The sequence below is a fragment of the Bradysia coprophila genome (genome assembly GCF_014529535.1).
Source record: "Bradysia coprophila strain Holo2 chromosome X unlocalized genomic scaffold, BU_Bcop_v1 contig_173, whole genome shotgun sequence".
In the NCBI taxonomy this organism is placed as follows: Eukaryota; Metazoa; Arthropoda; class Insecta; order Diptera; family Sciaridae; genus Bradysia; species Bradysia coprophila.
In genome coordinates, this window is record NW_023503302.1 from 2248515 (window position 1) to 2275827 (window position 27313).

At 34.0% G+C, this 27313-nt stretch overlaps 1 protein-coding gene across 3 annotated transcripts; it reads right to left on the reverse strand.

Moving 5' to 3' along the window:
* Nucleotides 1-17: 17 nt before the first annotated feature.
* Nucleotides 18-26986, reverse strand: LOC119068120 (protein single-minded). 3 transcript variants are annotated; one of them, XM_037171573.1, is made up of 8 exons: nt 10551-10748; nt 8110-8301; nt 3887-4058; nt 3533-3815; nt 3272-3477; nt 1224-1330; nt 1009-1156; nt 18-934 (listed from the first exon to the last, which is right to left on the reverse strand). In XM_037171573.1, the coding sequence occupies exons 1-8, from the start codon at nt 10621-10623 to the stop codon at nt 370-372; spliced, it is 1746 nt and encodes a 581-aa protein (XP_037027468.1). In that variant the 5' UTR covers nt 10624-10748; the 3' UTR covers nt 18-369. The 3 variants fall into 3 exon arrangements, with proteins under 3 accessions (XP_037027468.1, XP_037027470.1, XP_037027469.1); XM_037171575.1 differs by lacking the exon at nt 10551-10748 and adding an exon at nt 26634-26986 and having other exon boundaries at nt 20-934; XM_037171574.1 differs by lacking the exon at nt 10551-10748 and adding an exon at nt 19135-19236 and having other exon boundaries at nt 20-934.
* Between the last annotated feature and the right edge of the window lie 327 nt (nt 26987-27313).

A 27313-nucleotide genomic window follows, 5' to 3' on the forward strand; every position in this document is an offset into this window, starting at 1 on the left:
AGAAACAACCAACCGAATTGATCAATTCATAATAAATATTTTAATTTTACGTTAAATTAAATTAATTAGCAAATTTGTAAACTATTCTATAGAATCTATCTGGCTAGGTTTCGTTACGCTGGTCTAGCTAGTGACTTAAAGGAACGAGTATGCAATAAACTGGTTAAATTTGAAGACGCAGATAATTCGTTTTATTATGTTTGCTGGACTATGAATGGTAAGGCCGTCCATTTGCTTGCACATTATATATATTAGCTTGACGGGTATGGGGAAAACAATTTTCTCGATTTTTCACGCACGCTGCACCCATAATAAAACGAATTCAAACTCGATATTTATGATGTTCAGCTCGGTCCAAGTTTCAGGCGACTAATGCACATAATCATTTGATAAAGTGACTGGATAAGTGGCAGGTTCAACAATAACGCTAGTATATTGTGGAGCCTTTTGATAGTCCTGATATCCATTGTCTGTGGTGCCGGTGCTGTCCCCATACGAATTCATTTCAAATGTTGGCCGCAAACAGTTGTACGACGTTGCATTTTGAATAGGTACTGTTGTAGAATGATTAACTGATCGCAAGGAAGGTTCACTTTCTGAACTGCTGCAACTGTTCGAGCCAGCCGAAAATGGCCGCAGTATAATGTTCGATGAGTCGTGTGCATCATAATGATTGTAAAATGTTGCATCATAGAAATTGTTGTCGGTAAAGTCAGCTGTAACGCCGGTCTGATATTGATGATTGTTGAAATGTGGCAAAAATTCTTGGCTATTGCCATTCTTAATTTGAAGCGCTTGATGATTGATTTTAGAATATGTAACTGGTTTACAGGCCACTGGTGTGGTAAGAGGTGTTGTGGGCGATAATGATCCTTCGCGAGGATTCGATGGACCTTGAGATTCATTTAGAATTAGAAGTTTTGATTCTTGATCGCTGAAAACAAAAAGCATTCCGTATTTTACGTTGACGATACTGACTGTGTTTAGTATAGTAATGAAGAAATTTACCTCAGCACATAATTGACACTAACTACACAAACCGGTCTTGATGATCTTGTATTGTGAACTACTGTCGCATATGATTGAATCCAGGCCCAGCCTCCTCCTTTAGTGAGAAATCTAAAGTATCTGGTTGTCACCTGACCCTTAAGGATCACTGTAACGGAAATAATTTTCCATTTTTAAACGTTCACTCGGATCAGCAGGACTCTCTTTGTACTCACAAATTTGATGAGAAACTCGCATAGGTAAAATATCAGCGGCATGGATATACTGGTACAGTGTCTTGTCGATCAAATCATGTGGTTCGTATCCCGTCAGTTGTAAGACTCTGTCGAAAGAATTACCAAAAATATTTAAAATCACAATTTTATTTCACCGCTAAAAAACGAAAGATTCAATGATCTGACATCACTATCATCATCGTCATCATAATATTGGATGGTTTCACACAGTCCAGAGAATAGTTTATGGAATAAACGGTTTTTAAAATTCGTTGTTTTTTGCCTCAAAACCGATTTTCGATTTTCTGGCCAGTAGAGTGAAGTTGCATAAACCTCTGAATGATTTCCCTGGCATGTGAAACCATTACTGTTCAAGCTGAACAATCAAGCTTTTAAATGGCAATAGTGTGTGGGAGATAGAGGCCTCCATATTGACAGTGTAGGTCAATAAGTTTTCCCAACCATAACGTGTCGACTAAAAATGTCAACTTTATTTGCGAACGACTATGACGATAAATATTCTTGTGAGATATACGCTGAAACCCTCTGACGTAAACTTAGAATCGTTACGACAAGAACAAATTTCCGCAAAAATGATGAAAAACGAAATTAGAAAATGTGTATGATAACTGCATAGATTACAGTGGAATTAGCGGTCGTAGACACAAACGACACACCAGATAGTAAGAACGCATAAAGCATAGCCACTTCAGATATACAATTCTACTTTCTAATCCTGATAATAAAACAAACCAAAGTTCTGCTTTTTTCAGATACGAGCCTTTTAAGCAAACAAAACATGGAACGGTAGCCGTTTTATGCTGCATTATGTATATAGCTTTCTATGGGGATTTTAATTTAATTCCTGTACGTATGTGTACAGTGTACACATTTCAGCGTTAAATAAATGTAACATTGTGTATACGATTCAGCCGTCGTCGCTAAGTAATTTTTAGTGTGCATAGAATAAAACGAAAGGAGAAAAAACAACCCAACATTTTCCATAAAATGATACAGTCAAAGTGCAATCAGAAATTATTTTTCGGGTGGAGTTATCGCGAAGGGCGTTACGACATTGGGTTTTTATTTTCTGATGAACGAACAATTCGGATCGTAGGTATAACCAGCATGCGCAGCGCATGTCGAATGTTCAATGTTGTTTATATTCGACTATTATGCAAGAGTGAAATGAAATCAAATCGAGAAATTTGTTAGAAATGAAACGACATAGTGGCGCTGTGGATGCATGCGAACCGTAGAGTATAACATCTAGTAAATTATTTTTGAGGAAGTATAGTCCTGAAACTTGTCTAGTTAATGTTTCAATTTTTAATCCCTATCAAGCGGGAAACATATCACACATTTTCTCATGAAAACATTGAGTCTGTTTGTCTTTTGATCCAAGCTCTGCTCTATCAAGAGATTGATTCTTGAAATCTTTTACTTCATTTATTTTAACATTCGTTTTCTACCAGCTATTAGAAACAAATGATTAGCATCCGTAACTGGTTAAGTTAGCGAACAAACTCGACGCACCCATCAGTGCCAATGAAAAGTTTCTTTTTTCATATTCAGTTAAATTTCAGCATGAATTAGCTTCAGTTGTTTTTCAGCTGATACACTCATGCAATCAAAACTGTTTACATGCTTATGTACGGTAAGGTGCACTTTACATCACTGTTTGTGACTGTGAAAATGCACTTACCGTCCATAAACATGTAAAATGTGTTACGTCACTGCTTGTAAATGCTTGTTTAGGCACGTGCGATTACTCCACTCGCCTTCGGCTCGTTCCGCAAACATCACAAACAAATATTTACAAACAGTGACGTAACATACTATTACATACCAGCGCGCGGAAAAGTGCACTTTCTATCACTGTTTGTGACTGTGAAAAAGTGCTTACCGAACGCTAGCATGTAAAGATGCGGATGTAGTTTTGATGGATTGTGTGGGTCAGCTGGAAAACAGCTGAAGCAAGTTCTTGCCTAAATTTCACTGCCTCTAACTGTAAGAGAATCCTACGAAAATAGCGGTAAATAAATTACCTGGCATCTAGGAACACCAATTTCAGGTCCATACTAGCACGAAACATGAACATGTTCTGATGTAATTTTATCTCTGTGATTGCCGACGGCGGAAGTGAATGACCCACTGCAACTAAACCTAAATTTTGTAAACAGCTATGTCCTTCACCAAACGTTGAGTCCATTTGAAAAATTCTCGTTTTCAAGTAGCCAGAACAGTGAATTACCTAGGTAAAATCGTTCGTTTATAGATCATCAAGTCGGATCGACTGTAACTATTACCTTATAACCACCCGACGTTAAACCGGCATTTCTTTTCGCCAAAACACATTTCATTCGTATGAAAAAGGTTCGCTCAAATTCAATGTTCGGTATCAATTGTGATGGAACGTTGTAGCTGGAATTCATGATATTGTGATTGTTGTATTTTAGTGCCTCGTTTGTCAATAAACAGTCCTGATCGTTCGATGTATAGACATTTTGAAGTGATAAAACCGACTGCATTTCGTCTTGGTCATATGGATGAATGTATTCCAGTATTGAATTACCAGTTAATTCTACCTGGCTATGACGTAAAGGAAGGAGACCGTTTGGTTAGAATAAACTTAACGATTTTAAGCTTAACGCTCAACTCACCTAAGGCCCAAATGCACCGATGCTGTTTCGGATATATACATAATTTTGCCATCGGGTGCCACGACAAATATAAAACCGTCCAATGTTTGCAATAAATGAGATCCCAATTCTTTAATGCCACTTTCACGTGCATTTGTGGGCGAATATTGTGTACCCCAAGCGTCACCTAAACCTATGATCGAAAACAAAAGACAATTAAAATAATGACTTGACGATGAACGTCGTTGTTCACGTTAATTATTAGATATAAGGACGCAATCTTATCAAAAACAACTACCACGTTGGTACATATACGTTGGAATAAAAGGGGAGTTATTTGTATTGTGTGCAATATGTAGTTTGTCAGCACAATTTATTTAAGCTTGTACTTCTATTGTAACATCAATTTAAGTGGTGCATAAGGGCGTTTTCCCTTCGGCATTTCTCTGTTTTTGTTATGCAAGGAAGGGTGCGATTATTATTTTTCCGTTCGTTACTCTTTTACCCGAGTAGTGTGTAGGAGTCTGTATTGAACGGGTACTTGTAAAAACAACAGACTTTTGAAAACCCGTACTTGACTTACCTTTACCTTTGCATAAATTATGAAAATTTTGAGCTCTAATGTTGAAGGCAAACATAAAAATGGTAATTGCATTACTGCAGTGAGATGGCTTGAAATTGGATACTGTGTGCACTTAGGCAAACATATTGCGAAATAAAAGTGGAAAAAGAAAGACAGAATTTAATGTTAGGCAGCGTCAATTTTAAAAGAAAGTAAATTTTCTGATCTATCCCTTAGATATATTCTATATGTTTTAACAGAATCATTTGGAATTAATTTTTCAAATTGCTGAAGAAACATCAACGTTTCATCTAATTACGAACGTTGTTCAATTGTTTCGTTGCAATTACGAATACAATACAAAAAATCGACCCCATTGTGCCCTAATGATGGCAATTAGAACTGATTTTTTCATCTCAATCATTTTCATTTTGCTGTTGCTTGAAGAAAAAAAACTGCTTGTTTGATCACTTGAAAACTTCACACGATTGTTGATTTTATGGTTGTTTTCATCGATAATTGATATGCTGACGCATAGGGGGGATTTTGAACAAAACACATAAAGAATATGTTTGGCAAGTGGAAATTTTATTGAACAAGCTAAGTTTTATTGGAAAAAGAATATTTACGCGGTTTTCGTTACATGGTGCTGGTATACCGTGTTAGGGTGTTTACAATGTTAATGTTTGAAATTTGGTAACAACAGTACATGCCTTTATAAAGGTTTTCTTTTTAATTCCAAAGAAATCAAAAAAAAAATCCTAAATTTTGATTTGGAATTTTTTCAGAACTTTTCGGAATTTTTTAGAATTTTCCAGCCTTCATGTTCTCACGATACAACTTTTATTACTTATCAGCAGTAATAGTTAGATAAGCGATTTTACACAACAAAGCAACTTAACAAAGTTTCGTCTGCGGTAAGAAAAGAAAGGATGTTTGCATGCTACATGCATCGAACACTATACTTTTCATGTTTCAAACTCTACTTTCAACGCCCTCAGCATGTAAAATCCATTACATAACTCGGGATAAAAATGAAAAGTTGTTTTGTCATTGATTAACATCGGCTACGCCTCGAATCAACGAAATTCACACGAAAACTCTACTTTTTATCTTTTTATCCGTAGTTATGTAATGTAATGACTATTACCTACCTACCTTATCGGACCTGTTACGACGTAACCTCCCGATGAAGTGCTCATTGTAAATATCAACAGAACAAACAGAATACATAACTTAGACATAAGACATTGTAATAAGAATAGAAAGTGTTAGATACTAGATGACATAACATGTAACCATACGATTAATAAACCTACCTACCTTATAAAAGAGTTAAAAGAATACCCGTTGTGACAGTGATAGTGACAATTTTTGTGTTTACAATTTAGGTGCTGGCACAAATTATTTGTGCACAAAGTTTTTGAAATTCGTTCAGTTTTTTCGTTGTAACACAAATATTTAGGCTGACTCGCTGACACAAAAGAAAGTCGTCGGATTATTCACCAAATGAACTTTCAAATTGAATGAGCACATTTTTCCGACCCCCTGAAATAAGAAAGTTACAGCACTCCTACACTTCGTAAAAAGATTAATTCCCTAGGAACCAACAAACCGCCTTTACGTAGAGAAGAAAGTTAGAGTTGAGTTGAGATCTTGGATGAAAAGCTATTGTAAAAACGGAACCAAACCAAAAAAAATTGTGTCAGCCTAAATATTCGTGATGCCAGCACGAAATTGTCAACACAAAAATTGTCACTATCTTAAAAGGACGGGGTAGGGTGAAAAGTGAATCCTCATAGATCTGTTGGTGTTAGAGAAAGAATATGACTAAAGGAAGTGTATATGAAAAAGATTTAATTTGATTCACATAATGATTAGGTAGCAATATTCGCACTTTTCGAGTAAACTGAAAAGCTTCGAATGATGTAGTTAATAAAGCCTAGCATTGACATAAATCATTAAAGTGTAACCGTTGATGCTTCGTATTATGTTTTGACATAATCACCATCTTATTCTAAAAACATTTTGTAGATTGAGAATCACTCTCTTCCCCAAATACTTTGTAAAAGGTAGCATGATTCTCTTCTAAAAACACTTTGTAAAAGGAACTATCACTCTCCTCTACAAACACTTTGGAAAAGGAAGCAACACTCTACTCTACAAGCACTTTGTAAAGAGAAGCAACACTCTCTTCTACAAACACCTTGTAAAAGGAAGCAATCACTCTCCTCTACAAACAATTTTTTAAAAACGAAGTATTACTGTCTTCTTCACAGTGCTTGTAGAAGGAAGTGATACTTCCGTTTACAAAATGTTTGTAGAAGATTGTACCTTTTACAATATGTCAAAACGTAATACGAAACATTACCAGTTAAATTTTCATGCTGGCTTTATAAATAACATGAAACAAAAAACTTTTCAGTCTAGTGAAAAAGTCCGAATAGTCAAAAAAAAGACTAATGGCACTTGGTGCGAATAGCCTTTTAGCCTTTAGCCTTTTCGTAATGATTATTAGTAGAGATTTTAGAAAAGTTTATTATTAAAAAATGAAGTAAAAGATCAAGCAACTCTTTGAACAGAAACAGCACAAGAGCAAACTCGCTCTTCCAAATTAAGTTGCAGTACAAACTTTGAATTATTTGTAACACCGAAATCATAGGCCAGTTCTGATCTTTGTTGACCGGCCACGACTGCTAAACACAGAAAAAATCGTCAAAACGTCCTTGCTCCACTGTCAAAAACAAATCGTCAAAAAATCCTTTGAAACTTTTTCAGAAATACATGTTTCTTCTCTGTCATAAGAATTTACGAATATTCGCCTGACGATCGCCCGTTATTTCATAAGAAATTTCAATTTAATTCAATATTTGCCCGAAAAGTGCAACCTTTAAAAAAATTGAATTTTTTACAGACAAAAAATCAAAGAAAATTCCACATTTTGCTGAATTGATTATACGTTTCGTTGCTTTCGTTCGAATATTATTCTTTCAGCAAAATGTCAAGAAATTTATTCAAAAGCTCTTAAGCACAAGTATGTACCATTCCACTGAAGCACAAAAATTAGACAATTTTCATGAGACTTGTTTGTACAATGCATGTATAGATATAATAAAATTATACGGAATATATGCTTCGAAAGAGAAGGTAAACAAATTCAAAAATACTGAGCCGGTAAAAGTTTAGAATTGACAAATTTTATTTCATTGGAAGGACAATGGTACGATACGGCAAAAAGCCGTCGGTAATATGAAGACAAATTGCCAGCACAAGTTTAAGATTGCTTTAAGGATGACTTTAGAACCGGCAAACATATCGAAATACTACTACTTTTGTCCAAAGTATGGCCTAATGCTTGACAAATGCACTTCAACCATGATTGGTCATCTGCAGAAAATACTCTATTTCATATGAAAATGTATTTACAGTGTTTTACGTTTGTACTTATGCTTGAAGTGCGTTGGCTTGACACAAAATCTTTCACTTTAGTTATTTAAATTTACATTTACCTATATACGACCATGTTAACCGAAAGTTTCTGTCAATAGCAGACGTCTTTACATTTACGTATTTCTAGATTCACATTAGACATGCTCAGCTCATGCATACGCCTCTGTACATCTTCAATCATTCCATTTCCATTCTAATCGTTCAGTAATAAAAAAAAAAAAAAATCACTTACCGTCTGGAAACACTTGTCGCATCTTGAGGTATGATGTCGTCAGCCGTATAACTGAAGCTTTGTCCAATTGCGAAGTAATCGCATTCGGCAGCGGTAGCAGTTTGCCCAGTTCATAGAATTCGGTATTTTCCTTTTCTCTTCTAGTGCGAGCAGCATTTTTGCTCTTTTCCTTCATAGTACAAACCTTTAAACCTTTGAATGATAAAGAAGAATTGTGTTAGATCTTTTGTTGCGGTATCAACGATGAGTTTGTTTTTCAATTGCTTCCATGGCAAATAATCGAATCGGAAAACAAAAGCTTAATTCGGAGACCTCATTACGTCAATCACATAACAAATAATAATGCAGAATTACAGATTGAAAGATCACGATGATATATTAAATGCATAAATAGTTCTCAATAACTTCAGTCAACATAAGTCGTGCTTTTGTTTTAATTAGCAACAAACACATTATTATATCCAATAGCCGTAATGTATTTAAGTATTAGCAAACACTGAAACATTAACTCACCCTAAAACCAAACGAACAAGTCATAATATCGACAATAAAAAGCGATTCAATTAATATAAAACCGAAATCAATTCCATCCAATTGGGCCAAGTGTTAAGTTAAGGCAATAAAGTAAATAGATTTTGGTACATAAAAATGTGTGGCCATAAAATCATTTCGCTCACAACTTATTAATAAATATTAGAACAAACAAACCATTATTGCGTGTAACTAATACAATTATTTGAGCATATTGTACGTATGTATATGGATGTGTGAAGAGGGTTCAGTTTTTTTTTACTGCCACATATAAATTGGAGTTTCTTTGGTTTTAAGCGGCTTGTGGTATAATACACTTCACAATGCTCTTTACGCAAAATATTATTTTAAATGTTAATATGTTTTGTCCAATAATACTAATTGCACCAAAGTTGATCTTTATTAATAGAGAATTTTTGCTCGGAGGCTAATAGTACATTGCATCCTTCGTTGGAAGTTTCTAGGGAAATGAGTTTTCACGATCGTATCACTGATTTCATTTGACTCAATTTCCGAGGGTACAGTGCATAAAATGTATTCCAAACTAGGATCCTAAATTGTAGCCAGAAAAAACTTGATTTTCGTTTTCTAAATGATTTTTTGCAGGACCTGTTATTAGTAGTAAAAAAAACTTTTTCGGCAAATTTAGGTAATTTAGGTTAAGTTCCGTCAATTTTCAGCAATTTCAGTAAATAAAATTACTAATCCAGTTCGTATCGTCACAAAAGCACTTTCTTGGTACGTAAGTAATCTAGAGTTGCCGGCGGCAACTTGCCGCACTTATTAGATCCAATTTTTTTAGTAATTTTAGTAGTTTGATAAAAACCACATTTTATTTTTTGCAGACCTAGGGTCGCGGAACACGGCACAATTTTAGTATTTTCAGGAAAACTCTGAATAGATTAGAAATACTTTCTCGAAAAAGAGTCAAAAATAGGTGGTTAAATAAAGCTGTTTTGGAAATTCTTAGAACCAAAAAAGAAATAGACATGATCGTCTTTAAGAAGTTAATATAACCCACGGTAGTGAAAATATTTTGGCTGAAATAACCCCATTCTATGTATAAATCAAAGAACATTCACAAGATTATCCAAATTGCTCGCTTTTCCTACTAATCGAGATTCTCACAGAATTTGTCAATTATTCGAAAAAGAATCGAGAAATAATTTGTAATTTCGACTCATAAGTAATAAAAAAGAATGGCGAGACTCAGGAGGAAAATTCGATAGAGGTACTTAAGGGATAATTAGCTGCTTCGACGTCGACTTCTATTGAGCACACAAAATTGTAGTGAGAAGAACTCAATTAAATCCTTAAAGTATTTGGTTATTATTATTATAGTTTGTGTGCGAAAGCTCGGAAAAAATAATGAAATAAATAAATAAACCACGTATTCCAATTATTTAAACAATGAATTTGGAAAAAAATGATTTTTTCTATAATAGAGATGGAAACATCTAAAATGTTAAGTTAAAACATAGAATAAAATTGCAAACAAAAAATAAAATGACCTAACGCTTTGGCAATAAAATGTAATTGGAACAAGTGTCTAAAAATTAGTTTGAATGTATTTGTATCGTGAAATGCATGGTTGATTATTACCATCACTTAAGTGGAGGTACTTTTCGCGGTAGATTCAGAATTTTTGAATTTGTTTCATTTTTCGTTAGATCTTTTGAAGTAAGAAAATGAGAAAAATATTTTGGATTAAGGCATAAGGTGCATCTCGAAGTAATTACTTCCTGAACATTCAATCAAAACACAATTTAAATGGTACAGAAATTATCAATTATCAAAATTTTTCTATGCAAGACAGCTCTCTGAGAGCTACCTTGTTCTATAGTATTCTTTTAACCAATAGACGAGTTATTAAATCGGTTTGATGTGTGGAAATATTAAACCATTCTCACCCAATAATTTATTCGCATCCGCCAACGCTTTCCCTTTATTCACATCCGTCAACACTTTTCTCATAAATTTCATTTTGTTTCAGTTAATTTTATGAATGAATATGTCGAAAATTTACACAAATGAACTTCACCGTTTTATTTTCATTTGCAGTCGGTAAGTAAACAAATTTCTGTAGTTAGCACAGGTTAACACAAATGACACTGGTGAACAGGTGAAGCAAATATTTACACTTGCGATTGATTTTATCTCAGATGCTGGGCGTGACTGATATATAATGTATATTGACATCATACGCAGGTAAGTGTAATATATGCACCTAAGGTAAATAAATACGTCTAGGTAACACCCATGAGCAACTGAACAATATACGATAACCGAAAAGGTAGGGAACATTTAGACCAATGAAATTCGATAAATGCGTTTGAATATTGGTTGGAAATTTTCGTTTTATGTAATAAAACACGAGAATAGCATAGAAAACATCCATGCCGTATGTATTTTAGCTATGCAACGGTGTTTTTTACGTTATGGCTAAGTTATTGTTATTTCACTTCCTCAAAATTGTATTGAATAACAAAGATCATTTTCAGATTTTAACTTTAGCCTGCGGCTGCTTTGAACCTCCAGCGAGAATCGTTTGTTATTTGCAGAATCAATTCAAGAAAGTAAACAACAGATGATTAAATACTTAAACTGTAAAGATAATTTTTAATCTTTGTGCTACTCCTACTACACCAAATTCGATAAATTTTGAAGAACAACAATACTTAAAAATAACCAAATAAATACTCGACACTTTTGCATGGCACTCATGGACGATATAGAACCGTTCATTACATTCGTAATACTAGAGAGAGGGAGAGGTATAAGGCTATAGGGGATGCGACACGGAACACTGGTCTTGAAATCGCCACATACAGGTAATGTTACGAAAATTTATTTATTTTAGCAGTTGGTTCATTCAATCATTCATACACATAGGGAGTTTTCATAATTGAATCTCACCCACAGTTCATTATGAATTTCATAATTTTCCACACAAAGTTGAAATTTCATTACTATTCGAACAATTACGGTTAAAACTTTGTATGAAAAATTACGAAATCCGCAATAATTTTATTTGATATGTGGAGATTCAATTATAAGAACTCTCTCTCTCTCTGTGTGCCATTGGTTATAAGCAACACACTCACAGAACAGGCACAAGAACGGACTTTCTTAACGCTCAAAAAACCTGTTATTTTGGTCCCCGCAGTGGTATTATAAAAAATTTCCAAAAAAATATTTTCACGCGTCAAAAATTTTTGCGCGTTACAAAAAAATTTCCGCGTTAAGAAACGCATCCACGACGTCAACACGCTAAAAAAGATCCTGCGTTAAATAACGCTTGAAAGTGAAAATTTTTTCTCGCGTTCTTCCTAACTCTTCGTCATTAGTCGGTATGCCAAGTTTCAAGTCTGGAGGAATTTCCGTCTGGGCTCCTATAGAGTGACAAACAGACAAACCAACAAACAAACAAACATTAAACCTTATATGATAGATTTGAAGTGAATTTTGACGATTTCTCAAAAATTTTTACAAATTTAATCAATTCAAGAAAATATTTTTCATATCTAGGACCCGAAAAGTGCGACTTGGTCGCACTTTTTCTCCGTCCAATATGAAATAGTACATTGAATGACAATGGGCGAAAGTAAAAAAATTCAACCGTGTGCGAGAGTTGGAGCCCGCGCCGAAGGCAAGGGCTCTAATCGCACAGGTTGGATTTTTTTACTTTTGGCCCGAGTCGTTCATACTATTTTTTTTGATACCAACATTGAAAATTGATACGTATCGCAAACATCGCAACAAAATGTTGAAATAAAAAGGCATTTAGCCAGAAAATGCGGGGGTCCAGGGGGCGGCAGCCCCCTGGTATATGAAAACTTTAATAATTTAGCCATCACAACAATAACACACACAAAAATTAAGATATAACTAACAAATCATTCAGTAACAAAAAGTATCAACTTTGTATGCTAATTTCAATAAGAACACTGGCGCACAGTGTTTTACAATTTTGATCAAAGTATTCTGCATAATATGAGCGGATTTTGTTGACAACTCGACTCATTTCTCTCATTTTCTGTGACGTCAGTCACTTTCGCTGTTCGTTCAGTTGCGTTCGCTCTTCGTTAAGTACTTTCTCCCCGTGGGATGCATTTTTTTACTTTCGCCCCTCATATGCGGGGCGAAAGTATCATTTTTCAATGTTGGTATCAAAAAAAATACTATTCGTACCATGAAAAATACTATTCGTACCACGGACTAAAAGTCTTTTTTAGGGTATTCGATTCCAGACCTCGCCTTCGGCTCTGTCTGGAAACTTCTCACCCGCTAAAAAAGACTTTTAGTCCTAGGTACGAAATGTACTATTCTCGAAAGTAGGCCCTACCGCTAGAGATTCTCAATCCTCTTTTTGAATGAAAGAAACGTTTTGCGAGCTCTTATTCTTTTATAGATTGAAAGATATGTGTATAGAAATTAATAAACTGAGGAAACATCATTCCAATACCTATTCCGTAATCCCCAGAGTGCTGCGTCGATGAAATTAATCAAAGCATCAAAGATTAATTAAAAATAGCTATCACACATCACAATTTAATATGATATACCGCTAATCTCTAATGCTAATACTGTGTAGTTATCTCGGAAAAAATTAACCTTTACTTATGAACATAACAACCATAAATCCTTTCTGTTTGGTTCATTGATTGAAAACATCATAGTGTGTTTAAGAGCAAATTTCGAATAGTAAAATATGCTAATGTTTATGGCTCACAACAGGTAACAACATTGGTGAGGAAATAGGAAATTTCTCACGGGAAACGAAACATGTGTTCCCTCAAAAAAATCCACTGCAAGTGTATTCTTAAACATTCCTGCAAGTAATTTGTATAATTTCTTTACGAAAGTTCGTATAGTACAATAACAACGAAAATATTTTCTCACCCTTATATTGAATACACCAACGCATTCGTTGCACCTTGGTTTCCGTATACCAGAATTACATAATTTTTATATGGACTGACCAAAAAAGAAGTATAAAATTAGCATAGAAAAAATGTAAGGTTTTGCTCGATAATCAATACAGTGATACGACGTTATAGTTGTTTTAAAATTCAAATTCAAAAAATATTTACAAAACAAATATATCAGGATGAAGAATGTTGCCAGTAACCCAATATAATTGTCGAGTCTGCAATTTCTTCTGATCTATGCAGATTGATGCAAAATCTTTGAAATTCATTTAAAATTTTCTGTCTGCCCACAGATATCTTCTTAACCCTTAGCAAACTAGTAGTAGGGAATTGTAAGGAGATGTGAGATTTTCGAATAAATCTTCATTAAACGATCTCCTGCTCCTCACATCTAAGATTTCATTAATTCGTTTTCTAAAAAGATGCCCATGTTTTTACTGAAATATATTCGAAAAAGTAAGGCTACGGGAATATGGGAAGTAATAAAGTGACAATAGCTGTAGACAAATAGAAATGTTTCTTTGGGTCTGTCAATAGCTGTAACTTAATATTGGTTTATTCGTTTAATCTCTAATGTTGAACGTTTTAGTGAAAAAAGAGTTACTGTAAATCTTTTCAGAGTAATCAAATTTTGGTTATACCTATTGTACGATCATTACATTAGATTCAATGAATATTAAGGTGAAACGAATTAAATTAGGATGGTAAGTAAAATACGTGTCGTCAGAATTTCTATCAATAAGATGACAAATAAAATATTTTTCGAGGAACTGTTTTGACGGTTGAGTGAAAGAAAATAGAGAAGCCACATTAGAACGAATTTGTGACTTCTGATTATTCTCCGCCTGTAATCAATGTTCTCGGATCATTGCAGAGGATTGAATTTGTGATCGTTTAGGGATTGGAGGAGAAGTTTTATGAGTTAAAAAAAATTAATTGACGGTAAATCGAAAGCCGAATGTTCCAATTATTAAACTGGTAGTTAATTTTTCACGTATAAATTCATAAATTGATAATGAAAATTATTTGCTTAGTGCTGAAATGGGCGTAAGTTGTTTTGTTAGGAATACAGTGGGCACTGTAAAAGATATGAAAATGGACTGAGAAATGTTAGTGATTGAATTGAAAAATCGACGATACGAGAAACGACTTTCTGAAGAAACAGCGAGTAGTCGCAGATTCTTCAAGATCTCACCTTCTCTTCAGGAAATCGCTGTTTTTTTTAAATTTTTTAAAAGGGGATATTCCCTATACGAAATTTTAAAGTGGCGAGAAAAAAAGGTGAGTTCTATTTGAACCACCTCTTTTTTAGGAACTTGAGGTTTTTCCAAAAAGACGTCGTTTCTCTTGTCGTGGATTTTTCAGAGCAATATGTTGGTGCTGAGAGTGTTTGTTCCGCCGTTAAAACTGAAGAGACATGACGCAATCGATAATCGATCTCTTGAATATTTACAGAAATTTAAAAATTGTTGTCAAGTCTGTGGTCACACTATAAGAACCATCAAAATGTTACATTTCTCCATTGAGTTATTTTATAAACATTTCACCGACGATTTTTATAAACTTTTTTTATTGGAATCTCAAGAAATGAAGCCCATTTAAATAAGACCCGTAACAGAATAATAATCTTCTTTTTCGATTAAAGAATTTTTAAGTTTGAGATTGAACTTTGTGAACACATCAAAAAATCTTTTTTAAACAGACATTTTCCGCATTTTATTTTATGTTAAATTAGTCTCTACCTAGTAGTACGACCATTGAAATAGCTAACAAATATTTAAAAACTTTTTTTTTGAAGAGTTCCAGGATGGAATAAATTACAGAATATCGAAAATTGATCTTCATCAGCAATTGATCAAAGAGTGTAAATTTTAACAAAACTCGTTTTTTGAAGAATGTAAGATGTTTTTATGAACCACTTTCGTCCCGATCCCGGAACTATCATTCTTTTCTAGTAATTTCGATAAACCCCTGAAAAATCTTTTACTTAATTCGTTTTAACATACCATCTATTCCTCATTGCTTATTTATGTTGGCTTTGTTGCTACCATTTTCTATTTTGTTAAGAGGATAACCTCAGACAAACTATTGGAATCAAACTTAACGTCGAACCCATCCTACACAACACAATAAAATATAAAAATATCTAAATTGCATTAGCAAAGCTTCGACGTAGAAATATCAAATTAACAAACAAACACACAAGCTGTTTGTTTATTTATTTATTTTTATACAACAAAGAGAAATATTAAAGGTAAAAAAAAACTCTAAGAAATGTCTAACTAGCATGTAAGAGGTTTTCGTAAAAGTTAAGTATTCTTGGGTGTTTTCTTTAAATCTCTGATATTTGTTGATGTTCATTTCACATTACAACATTGTATTCTTGGACTTTGCCGTTTATTTTTCTGGAAAACTAAGCGTTGTATATCAATCATTCAGCAGTAACAACTCTTTATGTCAGAGACAACTTTTATTTAGAGCTCTTAAGATATCTTCGAGACACAGCCTCCCTTTCCCTTAACTTTCGTTAATCATAATGGCTTGCAGAACAACACAGACTAGAAACAAGTAGTCTCACACCAATCTCACAAAATTCAAGTATTCACTCCCTTTAATACTGCAATTAGGTGACTTCCAAAGGGTCTCATAGTTGACAAAGTAGCACAAATGTATGCATGAAACAGATAAAACAGTTGCTCGTAACTGTCCTGTGAGCCTAGTATAATTAGCAATTTGAAAGCTTAGCCCCAGTAAGTTTTATTTTAGTCTGTACAAGTCCATCCATATTGGGCGACCATACTTTTTTAAAACCGTGCCAACTTCAACCTCAGTTTATGAATTTAAGTTCTAGTGACTTCTAACCAACTAAGACGTTCGAAAGCGACATAGTTTCTTTGTTTGTTTTTTTTCGATTGCAAAGTAAAAAAAAAACAACATTAAAATGACTAAGACGAAACAATGTGTCAGTAGTTTTTAAACTTTCGGCTTAAAATAGTTTTCCGACTTCAACTAAACTGTTAATATGTGCCTTGTTCAACGAAGAATAACTTAGTTGAAAGCGTAGATGTTCAACACAAAGTTACAATTTTCAATTGAAATTGTCTTCTTCGGTTGGAAAAAGACCCAACCTGAAGTTTCTTTATCTTCTTCTGTCGCATTAGTCAATAGTACAATAGGTCAAATAAATAATAAGAGTCCCCACTCCCCAACAGCACCAACAAAAAAAAACGATTGGAAATTTTCAGTTATTTTCAAATCAGTACGGCTGTTTGCTGAAACCGGCACGACTACATGATAATCAATCTCTCTATTTCCTAAACTCACATTTGATCACACAATGTGAAATTCGTTGACAATACAAGACACGCAGTCTCGTACTATGACGATTTTAAAACAGAGTTACACATTTTACTACCAGGAATTATTTATGTGCAACCATCATTCATCTTCTATTCAAGAGACCTTGGAAATGAAATATCTAAAATATTTGTTCAACACTCCGTCATAATGGTGAATATCCTTTTTATTATTATTTTAATTTTTAAACGTGATTTAGGCACTAGAACGTGATATTTTCCGATTTCATAAATACCTAGCGCGCTTATGTACAAACGATATAAGCGAAAAGCACATAACGACCCAAAAAGTGTACATTATTACAAATACCAATATAAATTTTCCACAAAAACTGTTTTAGGGGAGGCTGTGTCTATGGTATATGCATTCATGCATAAATTTGTTCTTCTTATGTACGTCCTATGTATAACGCTTTTTATTTATATTACTTAGCTACATTCTGTTTTATCTACACTTCAAAAGCGGTTATGCATTTATAGAACCGAAATTCAAGAATGAAAAACATTACAAAAGTCTTAAATCAACAAATACGTTACGTAACAAGGAAACCATTTAATCCTAAAATAATGTGCTAAAGCATGTCGAGAATTATGATTTTTTTTCTCTCGCCGTTTATTTGTTCGATTTTCACTACCAAATGAAATTTTATGAATTTTGCTTTGCATTCGGGCTGTAATGTTCCATGTGTCGTTCCGTTTTAAATCATAAGTGCCGATTAGCTTGATTGAATAAGGGACAGGAGTTGGCGGTGGTGTTGTGGAAAAAGGAATTCAGGAGGGAGAAAATTATTTTCATCTTGCTTACAAAACGACTGAAATTTGTACTTCCGCTTCCTCAGTGTAACATTAATTCACACTGTCTGTGTACATAATCGTTCAATTGTTGACCCGAAGCTAAGAAGTCTCGGAAAATTTTATCCGGAATTATCTCAGGGATTTTATATGCTGGAGGCGTTGAAAGAGATGCTTCAAATTTGAACGGTACGGGTCTCGACGCACCCAAGATATAATAGTACATTACATGCTAGTTGAGAAATTTTTATTTTGACGAGTGGGAGGTTTGTAGCCCGAGCCGAAGGCAGGGGCTATAATCCCACAAGTCAAAATAAAAATTTCCCAACTAGCATGAATAATGTTTTACTCGCGAAGGCTCCTGTAAACGAGTTTTGACGTTAGTGTCCGTGAAGGAAAACGAGTTTCTCAGGGGTATAAGCAAGTAAAATTTTTTACATAACTTAGAAAAAAAGTAAAAATCAGATTTTTGTGTGTATGTCGAGCTCAGCTCTGCCTCGGATAAAGAAAATTCAAATTGGAAAACTACGACTGGCCTGTTATCCAAGCTTTTGTAAAATGGTTGAATTGCTTCAGCACGTACCTTCTTCCAAAGACAACAAGTTTTAATGATTTGAAAGTAACGATACTGTAAGAGCTAGTGTAGTCAGAAAAATTGAATTTATTCATGGAAGTCTTTGACTTGAGTTTAACAACTGAAGAAGTAGATTTTGCTATTTGATATATAGTCCGAAATCAGAGAAACGGAGAGCAACACCAGCAGCAACTTAATTATTGCGGTGGGATTTTATACGTGCACAAAACATTTATTAAATAGTTATTTCTTCAACGAGGGGAAAAAGTTTAAAATTCCATTTAGTGTTTTTGTCTCCAGTAGCAAGTACCAAGTTTACCCCGGTAAACGAAACTACCTACTTTTTTCCGAGGTCACAACACAACGTTTTTCGACAACGGCTTTCGACGTTTCAGCTCACGTGAGCAAATATAACTATTTTATCGATGTATCGTTTGTGTTATGAAAAATGTTTGCTTTACCACTCGCATTTTCACTGTGAAAATAAGAATTTTCGCGCAACCGCCCACACACATAAAAATTTACTTTTTCATTTGCTGTAAAAAAGCAGAAGAGTTTTCTACAAATGTATTTCACAGACGAAAAGAGTTCAGTCAGAGACACGTTCATCACATCCACAGTATAAAGTTATTCACTGCGAATACCCGCATTTCCTATTCTCATGTTTCACTTGGGAATCGATTTGATGCACAGTTTTTTCTTTTTTAAATTAAATTAAAACCAAAAGTAGTTTCAGATTTTTGTTGGAAACGATGTTTACTTCTAAACTCGGAGAGGTTTTTTTAGTGATAATACCCGGCAAGAAGGTATACTTTATTATCCGCCAAATTTGTCAACTTACTTGGTCCTTCACTCATTTTTCGTGTTCTTAAATCCCTGCTGAAAATCGAAAGACACTTGACACGATATTAACAAGTAATTAGAGCTATACTGAAAACGATATGAACTAAACTGTTGCAAAAACTGCATGGTATAATAACATGTTGTTTTTAGTGAAATTCGATAAACAAAACGTTTTGTTTAACTTTTTTTTTGTTTCATCTGAGCTGAGGGGCATTTGATGTGTTGTGCTGACGATCATATTATTTTAATAGCCACAACAACAAACTTTAAACTAATTTTTCGTTACAGTTAATTTATATGGTTAATGTGTAGTTCGCGAAAGCCGTAAATGATACATTGTAAGTCGTAAGGTCATTCTGTGTTCTCTTTAAAAAGCAATGCTAACATCACGTCTGCAATTATTCGAACCCAATCATTTAAATTGGTTACGTTTCAACGCAAGCTGCTCGATTGTGTGATTTTCAATGAAATTTATTTTTGAGCCATTTCGTTAAGCGTTCTTTTTTTTTATTTTACTAAATTCTGTTTGAATGGATAATTTTTCATATTTTCTGAAAAGAATGAGTTGCGAGTACAATTATTTTAAGACGAAATGAAACATGATCTACTAGCGCATAGCCCAGAAAAATTATTTTTGTTTGGGTCGTATGCCTTACTGGATTTTCTTTGTTAAAAGCTTTTATGTTGTCATAACGAAATTTAGTAGAGTAGAGGCCACTTTCATTTTGAAAATTCACGTTGACAAAAAAGCAAATTGTGAGAGTGAAGTTATTTAACCCCATCCGACTATCACGTCCTACATATTATACAATTAATTAAACTTGTGCTTTTATGTAAATTACTTATTCTAGGGTCAAAGTTATAGAAATATCAACAATATTCAAAATTCTTGTTTAATATTTTTTGATCCAAGGCGACGGACGAGGTTAGAAATGACAAAAGAAGCAATTTGTCAAATTGAAACTTTTTGTCTATTCAAAAATGGAATAGAATATTATTCTCACTCTAAGAATTGACAATTCATTAGAGAAAATGTTTATTAGAAAATGTTCTCGCTCCTTTCAGTTTTCCTTACCGTTGATTTGTTAACATTTGGTTTTAGGACACAAACGAATTTTCATTAAAAAAAACCTCAGTGAAAAATAATAAATTCCAATTCTCTTGCTACAGTGAACGACATCTCAAAGTCTCACTGTCATTTTTTTCAGAGAATGTCATTGTGAATTTGCAATGACACAATAAAATTCTCAGAAAAATTTGACAGTGAGACATTTGAGATGTCGTTCACTGTACAATTTCGTATTTTGTCCTCTTGATAAACAAATAACTATAACTTCACCTCACATTTTAAAAAGCTAACTTGATAACGGTTCCATTACAATTCTAAGCAATGTTTAGTAAACATTTTTTTTTGCTTAAGTAACTGATTTTTTCTACCTATTTTCTGCGTCTTATTTATTCTAAAAGAAATTGATTTGATTGTACAGTGGACGTCAGTGAAATTTATATAGGAATTTGTTTCACCTATTTTTCAGCTGGCCCTGGCCCACTCATAAAAACAAAACTTCTTGTACGACTTTATCAGGGTATATAGTTACACGCAAACGTAACGTTTTACTGACGTCCACAGTAAGCAAATAAATTGTTAAAGAATTGGAGTCGACTGAACTTTTTATCACTCATATTGCAATAGTAGATTACGTCCTTGTTTAGAACTTTTTATTTTTCCAAGTGTACAACTCGAGCCGAAGGCGATGCAACCACACAAGACACAAGACAAAATACAAAGTTCCAAACAAGGACGTAAGTTATTTTACTCAAAAAATGAGTTTTAACGCTTATATCAATGAAGTAATGACTAATTTCCCGTGGGCTTAGTGAGTAAATTCAATTATTACAACCAACAAGCCTACATACTATGTAAATGGGTAGGAGTAATACCACATAATAGTCCAGGTAAGTGCCGGAACGATTTAAAGAGTTTCTAATTTCACAATGCATTGTTTTATAAATTAGGTAAGAGATAACAAATTTGTTAGAATACAAAAATTATTTAAAAAAAAAAAATTCTAATATAATCCAGCGAGCAAATATCAAAAAGATTGTCGCCAAAGACTCGAATATGCTTTAATCAATAATTACCTCTTTTCCTGCCTGCAAGCGGGAAAAGACATCATTCTAACTAAATACGAATGTGGGAAAACAAACCACAATTTAGAATAACTGTCACTACGTTCCTTTCCCGTGGCCAGCTACAGTACAGCTTATCAATTTGTAGAAATACGTTCCAAGACAGCGACCGGGGTCGTTGAAATAATAAAATTTTTACTTTGAAAATGTAAATCGATCCATTAATCCATCAACATCGTCTTCAGATTGATGTCTACGAACAATGGTTATCTTGATTACTTTCGAAGTCTTGGCCAATTTAAATATAAAAAAAAAATATTTATCAACGCACCGGAAATCAATTCTATTCACGATTGTCACGATATTAAATTCTTTTTATTTTAAGGATGCTACTATCGTTACGTATTACAGAGGATATGCGGGCCTCACAGAATATTATATATATTTCGTTTCGTTGAGATTATTGTTATAAAAATGCATGCTATATCTGTCAAATCTCCCTTGCATTTCGGTATATTAAAATCAAGATCGAAACCTATTTGGTGATAATTTTCGAAATATTGATGAGCACGGAGACACCATATAGAATGACATGCTATATGTGAGAAGAGATTGATATTAATTTGAGTTACTTATATGAACATTATGTATGGATGTTGTTCCGATCACCTCTGATTTCGGTCAACGGAATTTTCGTAAAATTCAATCTCATGATTTGCATAACAAAAAGAAAACCTTAATGCAACGTTTTAGCGCTGGTTATGCAGAATAATACCAACTTTCATCGGTCAAACGAGTAACTAATTATTATAACAACTGCGAAATGGATGGCCATTGTTATTCGGCATGAGCGAAATGAGAAACTAAATATTTTTTATTTAATTTCTGAACTTTTGCTTATTTTACATAAATTATCCACGCTGGAAATAAAAACGGTTGTGTTTGTTAGATGGTTTCTTAGAAGTGAATAAGTTTTATTGTTGCATCGATATATCCGTTTTTTATTAATACGGCGAACAAAGAGCGCCATCACTCAGCCATTAGTCTATTCCATGAATAGAGACTTATTTTTGTGTTGCCGAGAGCCTAGGAAACCGAAGCTAGAGATCCATGGGAATTAAAGTTTTAAAATTCCAAACAGTTATTCATACAACAATGTGTGAATCAGGGTATGCATTAACGATGTAACAATGTTAATAGAAGTGAGTGTAAGCAGTACCCAAAGCATGGCGCAATACTTATTTACATAACAAGGAAAAAGTGACTCTTGTGGCAAGTGTGAAGCATTTGTAGGGTCACAATCAGAGTTATCTAGAAAATCGCGTTCAACTTAATAACGTGTTGACCTTTACATATTAGGGGATTTGAAAGTTTATTTATGCCATTCAGCATCATAATATGCAAAATTTGCAAACTTTAGATGCCTCTGTGGCATAAAATGTTGTACAATTGTTAAAAGTTTCTTATGTACAGAATGAGCACCAGCTGAATATCACCAGCTGGATCTACTAATACACACTTATTGTAAGATAAACAATCAAAACACTTTCTTCACAATGTGTTCACTTCATCCATACGTGTTATGTGCGCGCATAGATCAAGGTTATGAAAGAACAGGTTCTGAAAGAACAGGTTCTGAAAGAACCCCACGAAGTAGGGTGACACACACATTTTCAAGGTTCTGAAAGAACAGGTTAAGACACATCTGAGTTGATCACGAAGGCGGTGACACACAAATTTTGACAAATAGATGCTATTTATTGAGCATACTCAATACAGATTGTTTGAAATGTCAACCTGATAAAAACTATTTTTTTTTCTTCAAGTTGACATTTCAAACAATCTGTAATGAGTATGTTCAATAAATAGCATCTATTTGTCAAAATTTGTGTGTCAGCCGCCCTCGTGGGTGTCTTAACCTGTTCTTTCAGAACCTTGCACATTTTGACCAATAGGCACATTTTGTTGAACAGACTCGTTACAGATTGTTTGAAATGTCAACTTGAAAAAAAAAGTTTTTATCAAGTTCACATTTCGAACTGTTCAATAAAAAGCATCTATTTGTCAAAATTTGTGTGTCACCGCCTTCGTGATCAACTCATAGGTGTCTTAACGTTTCAGAATCTTGGCATAGATGACGTTAACGTAGAAATGCACAGTAGGTTGTCTTTGAATTGTTTACAATACAAAGTTTTGGTGATATTCAGCTGGTGCTCTTTCTGCACATAGGAAACTTTTAGCAATTGTATGGAACTCGATGCAAAATACTTTATTAGGCTAATAAAGTACTTTGCATCTCGATTGCATAAATAACTATTTCGTGACTTTGAGGTGAGCGAAGCTGTTGAAAATAGATATTTCCCCAACTCAACGACGAAAAGTAAAACGTACGTTGCCTTATTAATCGGTCGGCATTGATAATTGTTAGTGATACCATCAGGAGAAAATAAGAAATTCCGACAAGAGTGAAAGTTCGCTCGAGTGGAAATTTCCTATTTCTCCCCGATAGTACGGTTGCATGTGTCATTCCGCTCGCCTTGCAACTTTTGATTTTTTTTGATATGACATGTTGTTTGTAGTGAAAAATTATAGAACTAATTTTTTTTCCGGAAAATGGAAAATCGATTTTCCGGCCGGAAAAGCCATTTATATGAAAAAGGAAAAGTCAAATATCTACTGAAGGAATGAGTCTTTTTCAATATTTTTTTTATTTCTGAAGAGGGTCATCCTATGTTAAAATTTTGTACAACAACTTTTCTTTGGTGAGTCCAGATGGCGTTTACTTTCCCAAAAAGTGTCCCGTAAAATTCCTCAACTTTGTGGACTGATAACTTGGCCAACTTTTAGTCCATTTTGATGAAAGTTCGTTGAATCCCTAGCTTCTAGAACTTGTAAGATGTAGGTATCCATTTCTGGGGTGAAGAGTGCCCAACACATAGGAACCGACCTCTGACGATCTCAATAATTGCATTTGATGTTAGGAAAACAAAAAAAAGTATAGTGAAACTCGTTAAATCTCTGAATTCTAGAACCAGGAAGAGATACTTATCAATTACCGGTATTGTAGCAATAATACCAAGGAAAAATGTTACAAATTTAACGAAAACTTAAATTTGGAGGTAGGGGGAATCCTGGCGCATATCTTGGGAACCACAAATCGGTTCTAGCTCTACCGGGCAGATTTCGAAAGAAATCACTTTTACTCATCAAAATGGACTAAAAATTGGCCAAGTTATCAGTCCACAAAGTTGAGGAATTTTACGGGACACTTTTTGGGAAACGCCATCTGGACTCACCAAAAAAAAGTTGTCCCGCAAAATATCGGCATAGGATGACGCTCTTCACAAAAAAAAAAGATTATTAAAAAAGACGAATTACTTCAGGAGATATTTGACTTTTAACTTTTTCATATAAATGGCTTTTCCGGCCGGAAAATCAATTTTCCATTTTCCGGAAAAAAATTTAGTTCTATACTTTTTCACCACAAACAACATGCGATATCAAAAAATTCAAAAGTTGCATGGCGAGGGCCACTTTTTCTGGACTACGAGGTGAAGACATAATTTGACATGCTTTTGTTTTGTCTAAGGTCGAACGTGGCTTATTATATGTTCAAAAAACATTGGATCAGAAGCAAAATATGACTGCAATGATATTCCATCTGGTTGTAAAGTGGTAAATTTTTTAGCTGGACGGATAATTTCATTTGATGAATAAATTTTCATGCGTCTTTTGCTATGTCTAACTTCTTTTGAGCCTTCCGATGACGTTTTATTTTAATGAAATGTCGTTATCAATGTTAAAATATAAAAAAAAACTTTACAAACAATGATTCATGTCTGAAAACAAAATTTGATATGTTTTCTTCTCATAACGACATTTTATGTGTCAATTATCCCTGCATATTAAGAGTGTGAAATATGACCGAAACATATGTTTTTTTATGTCTTTTCGTTGGTGATGCGGATAATATTTAGTTTTCGTTGCAATGCCTAATTTAATTTTGAAGACATTTGAATATAGAGATCCTTATGTACTCCGATAGAATATTTATTTGCTACTAAACATGCTTAAAGATCAATTTACTCTAAATCGGTTTGGTTACGTAATATTTTGTTTGCACAATTTTATGGATCTTGAACTTGGTAGGTCTTATTTCAATCACAGCGAGGAAAAAGGGTCTTATGAAACGGTCTTTAGTTAATCGTTTCCGAACAGCGTCACAGCGTAATTATTAAAATCTGGAGTTTACAGTGTCGTCTTGAGTTTAATACAAAAACTTCTATTTTGATTGTTTCAACACACACTTTCCTAGAAAATTATCAAGAAATCACCTAAATCGACCCTAAAATAATTTATAGACGATTAATATATGGATTCTTGATCTCGACGTTAGGTTTGCGCAGGAAAAGTGCCGAAATAACTCAAGGACAAAACGTTTTTACCTGTGCCCCGACATTTTTGTTTACGTCTTGAAGCCATTACAAGAGAGTGAAGTTGATCTTTGGCCTTGCAGGCAATTAAGCCCGTAGAAAGGAGGAGCACGTAAGTAATTTGGAATTACTCTCAAAGCCACCGGTAAATAAGTTTTCACCTCGGTTTTAACACTTATCTGTTACCCCTAAATGATTGATGATGTAACATCTATTACTTCATAAGATTTAACATGTACTTTGGTATTACACAACTTAAGACACTAGACACCAGCCGAATAGCCACTTCTTATTGATTAAGCCAATGAGTATCTTAACATTGAGCCTTTGTGTTTCCAACCGTAAAGAATCATTTCGTAGAATATCTAGGAATGCGGGGCATCGGGGAATCTGGCACACGGTGCAAAAAAACGCACTCTTGAACTACTGAAGCATTAAACTTTTTAAACTAAAATGCTTTTTAGTCCTGTCATCGACTTAATGACTTTTACAAAATGTTGGTATCGAAAAATCGTGTGTGAGTTCACATTTTACGTATATGTTTTAGGGCCAGGACTGGCCACTGGCCACAGTGGACCTTTTGCTTTTTAAGATACAACTCGGGTTGGCAAAAATGATTAGACCGACACTCTAGATATCGCCCGATCGACTGTCAGATAGCCAGTACGGCCCTGAGTAATTTTATTCTTCAAACTTCCTCAATGAAATCCTATGTGATTGTCATAGTGTTTGCAACTAGCACACTCAAAATTCTTGACCAATATATCCAAAGTTCTGATAAGTTTTTTTTTGCAATAAGACGGAAATTAAGAAATTAACAACAAACATCTACAGAGAAAAACACAATTTCCGTCGGTAGGAAAGGGTATGATAGTATTATATCGCACTAGTTCGCACGGAAGGAAGAAAGAAAAGTATTTTTCATTCGACTTACTTCTGTTACAGTAGTTTTGAACTAAATTCCGATTGTTGTTGTAAATTTTGATATTATAATCCTTTAGGTATCCTTTCAGCGATTTTCACCGATTTTCTTGGGTCCAATTAATTCGCGATTTATTTTTTAAACAGAAACAGGATGTGAACAGAAGAGTCACACGAATAATTGTCACATAGTTGATACCACTAATTGTCACTGATCGACAGTTAGAAAATATCGCGATACCCGATTTATTTATAAACAATTCAAGATGTGATAATGACAATGCAATTAGAACAACAGATTGATCACCAAACACCGCCGTCAAAATACAACAAACAACTAAATCGAATCAACGGGAAAAAATGTATGTTAGGATGAAAGCGCCGCAACAACGCGTATATATACATTTATGTCCCTGCTGTGTTATACGCATATTGCATTCTACTGAGAATATAAACCAATAGAGGAATAGACTTTTTTGTTTGTCTTACTTACTCTTATTGGAGTGTGTCGTTTTAATTGTATGCCTTCAAGAGGAATGAAGTGAAAACCAATAAGAATTTAGTTAATAAACAATTGTACGTACCCTCTTTGCGGTGCTTACAGGAAATGTATCATCAAGAGGGAAGTTTAGGAGTGTTGACACATTTTTACACATTGTACCAATTTTCGGTTTGAGTGAAAATATTTTTTTT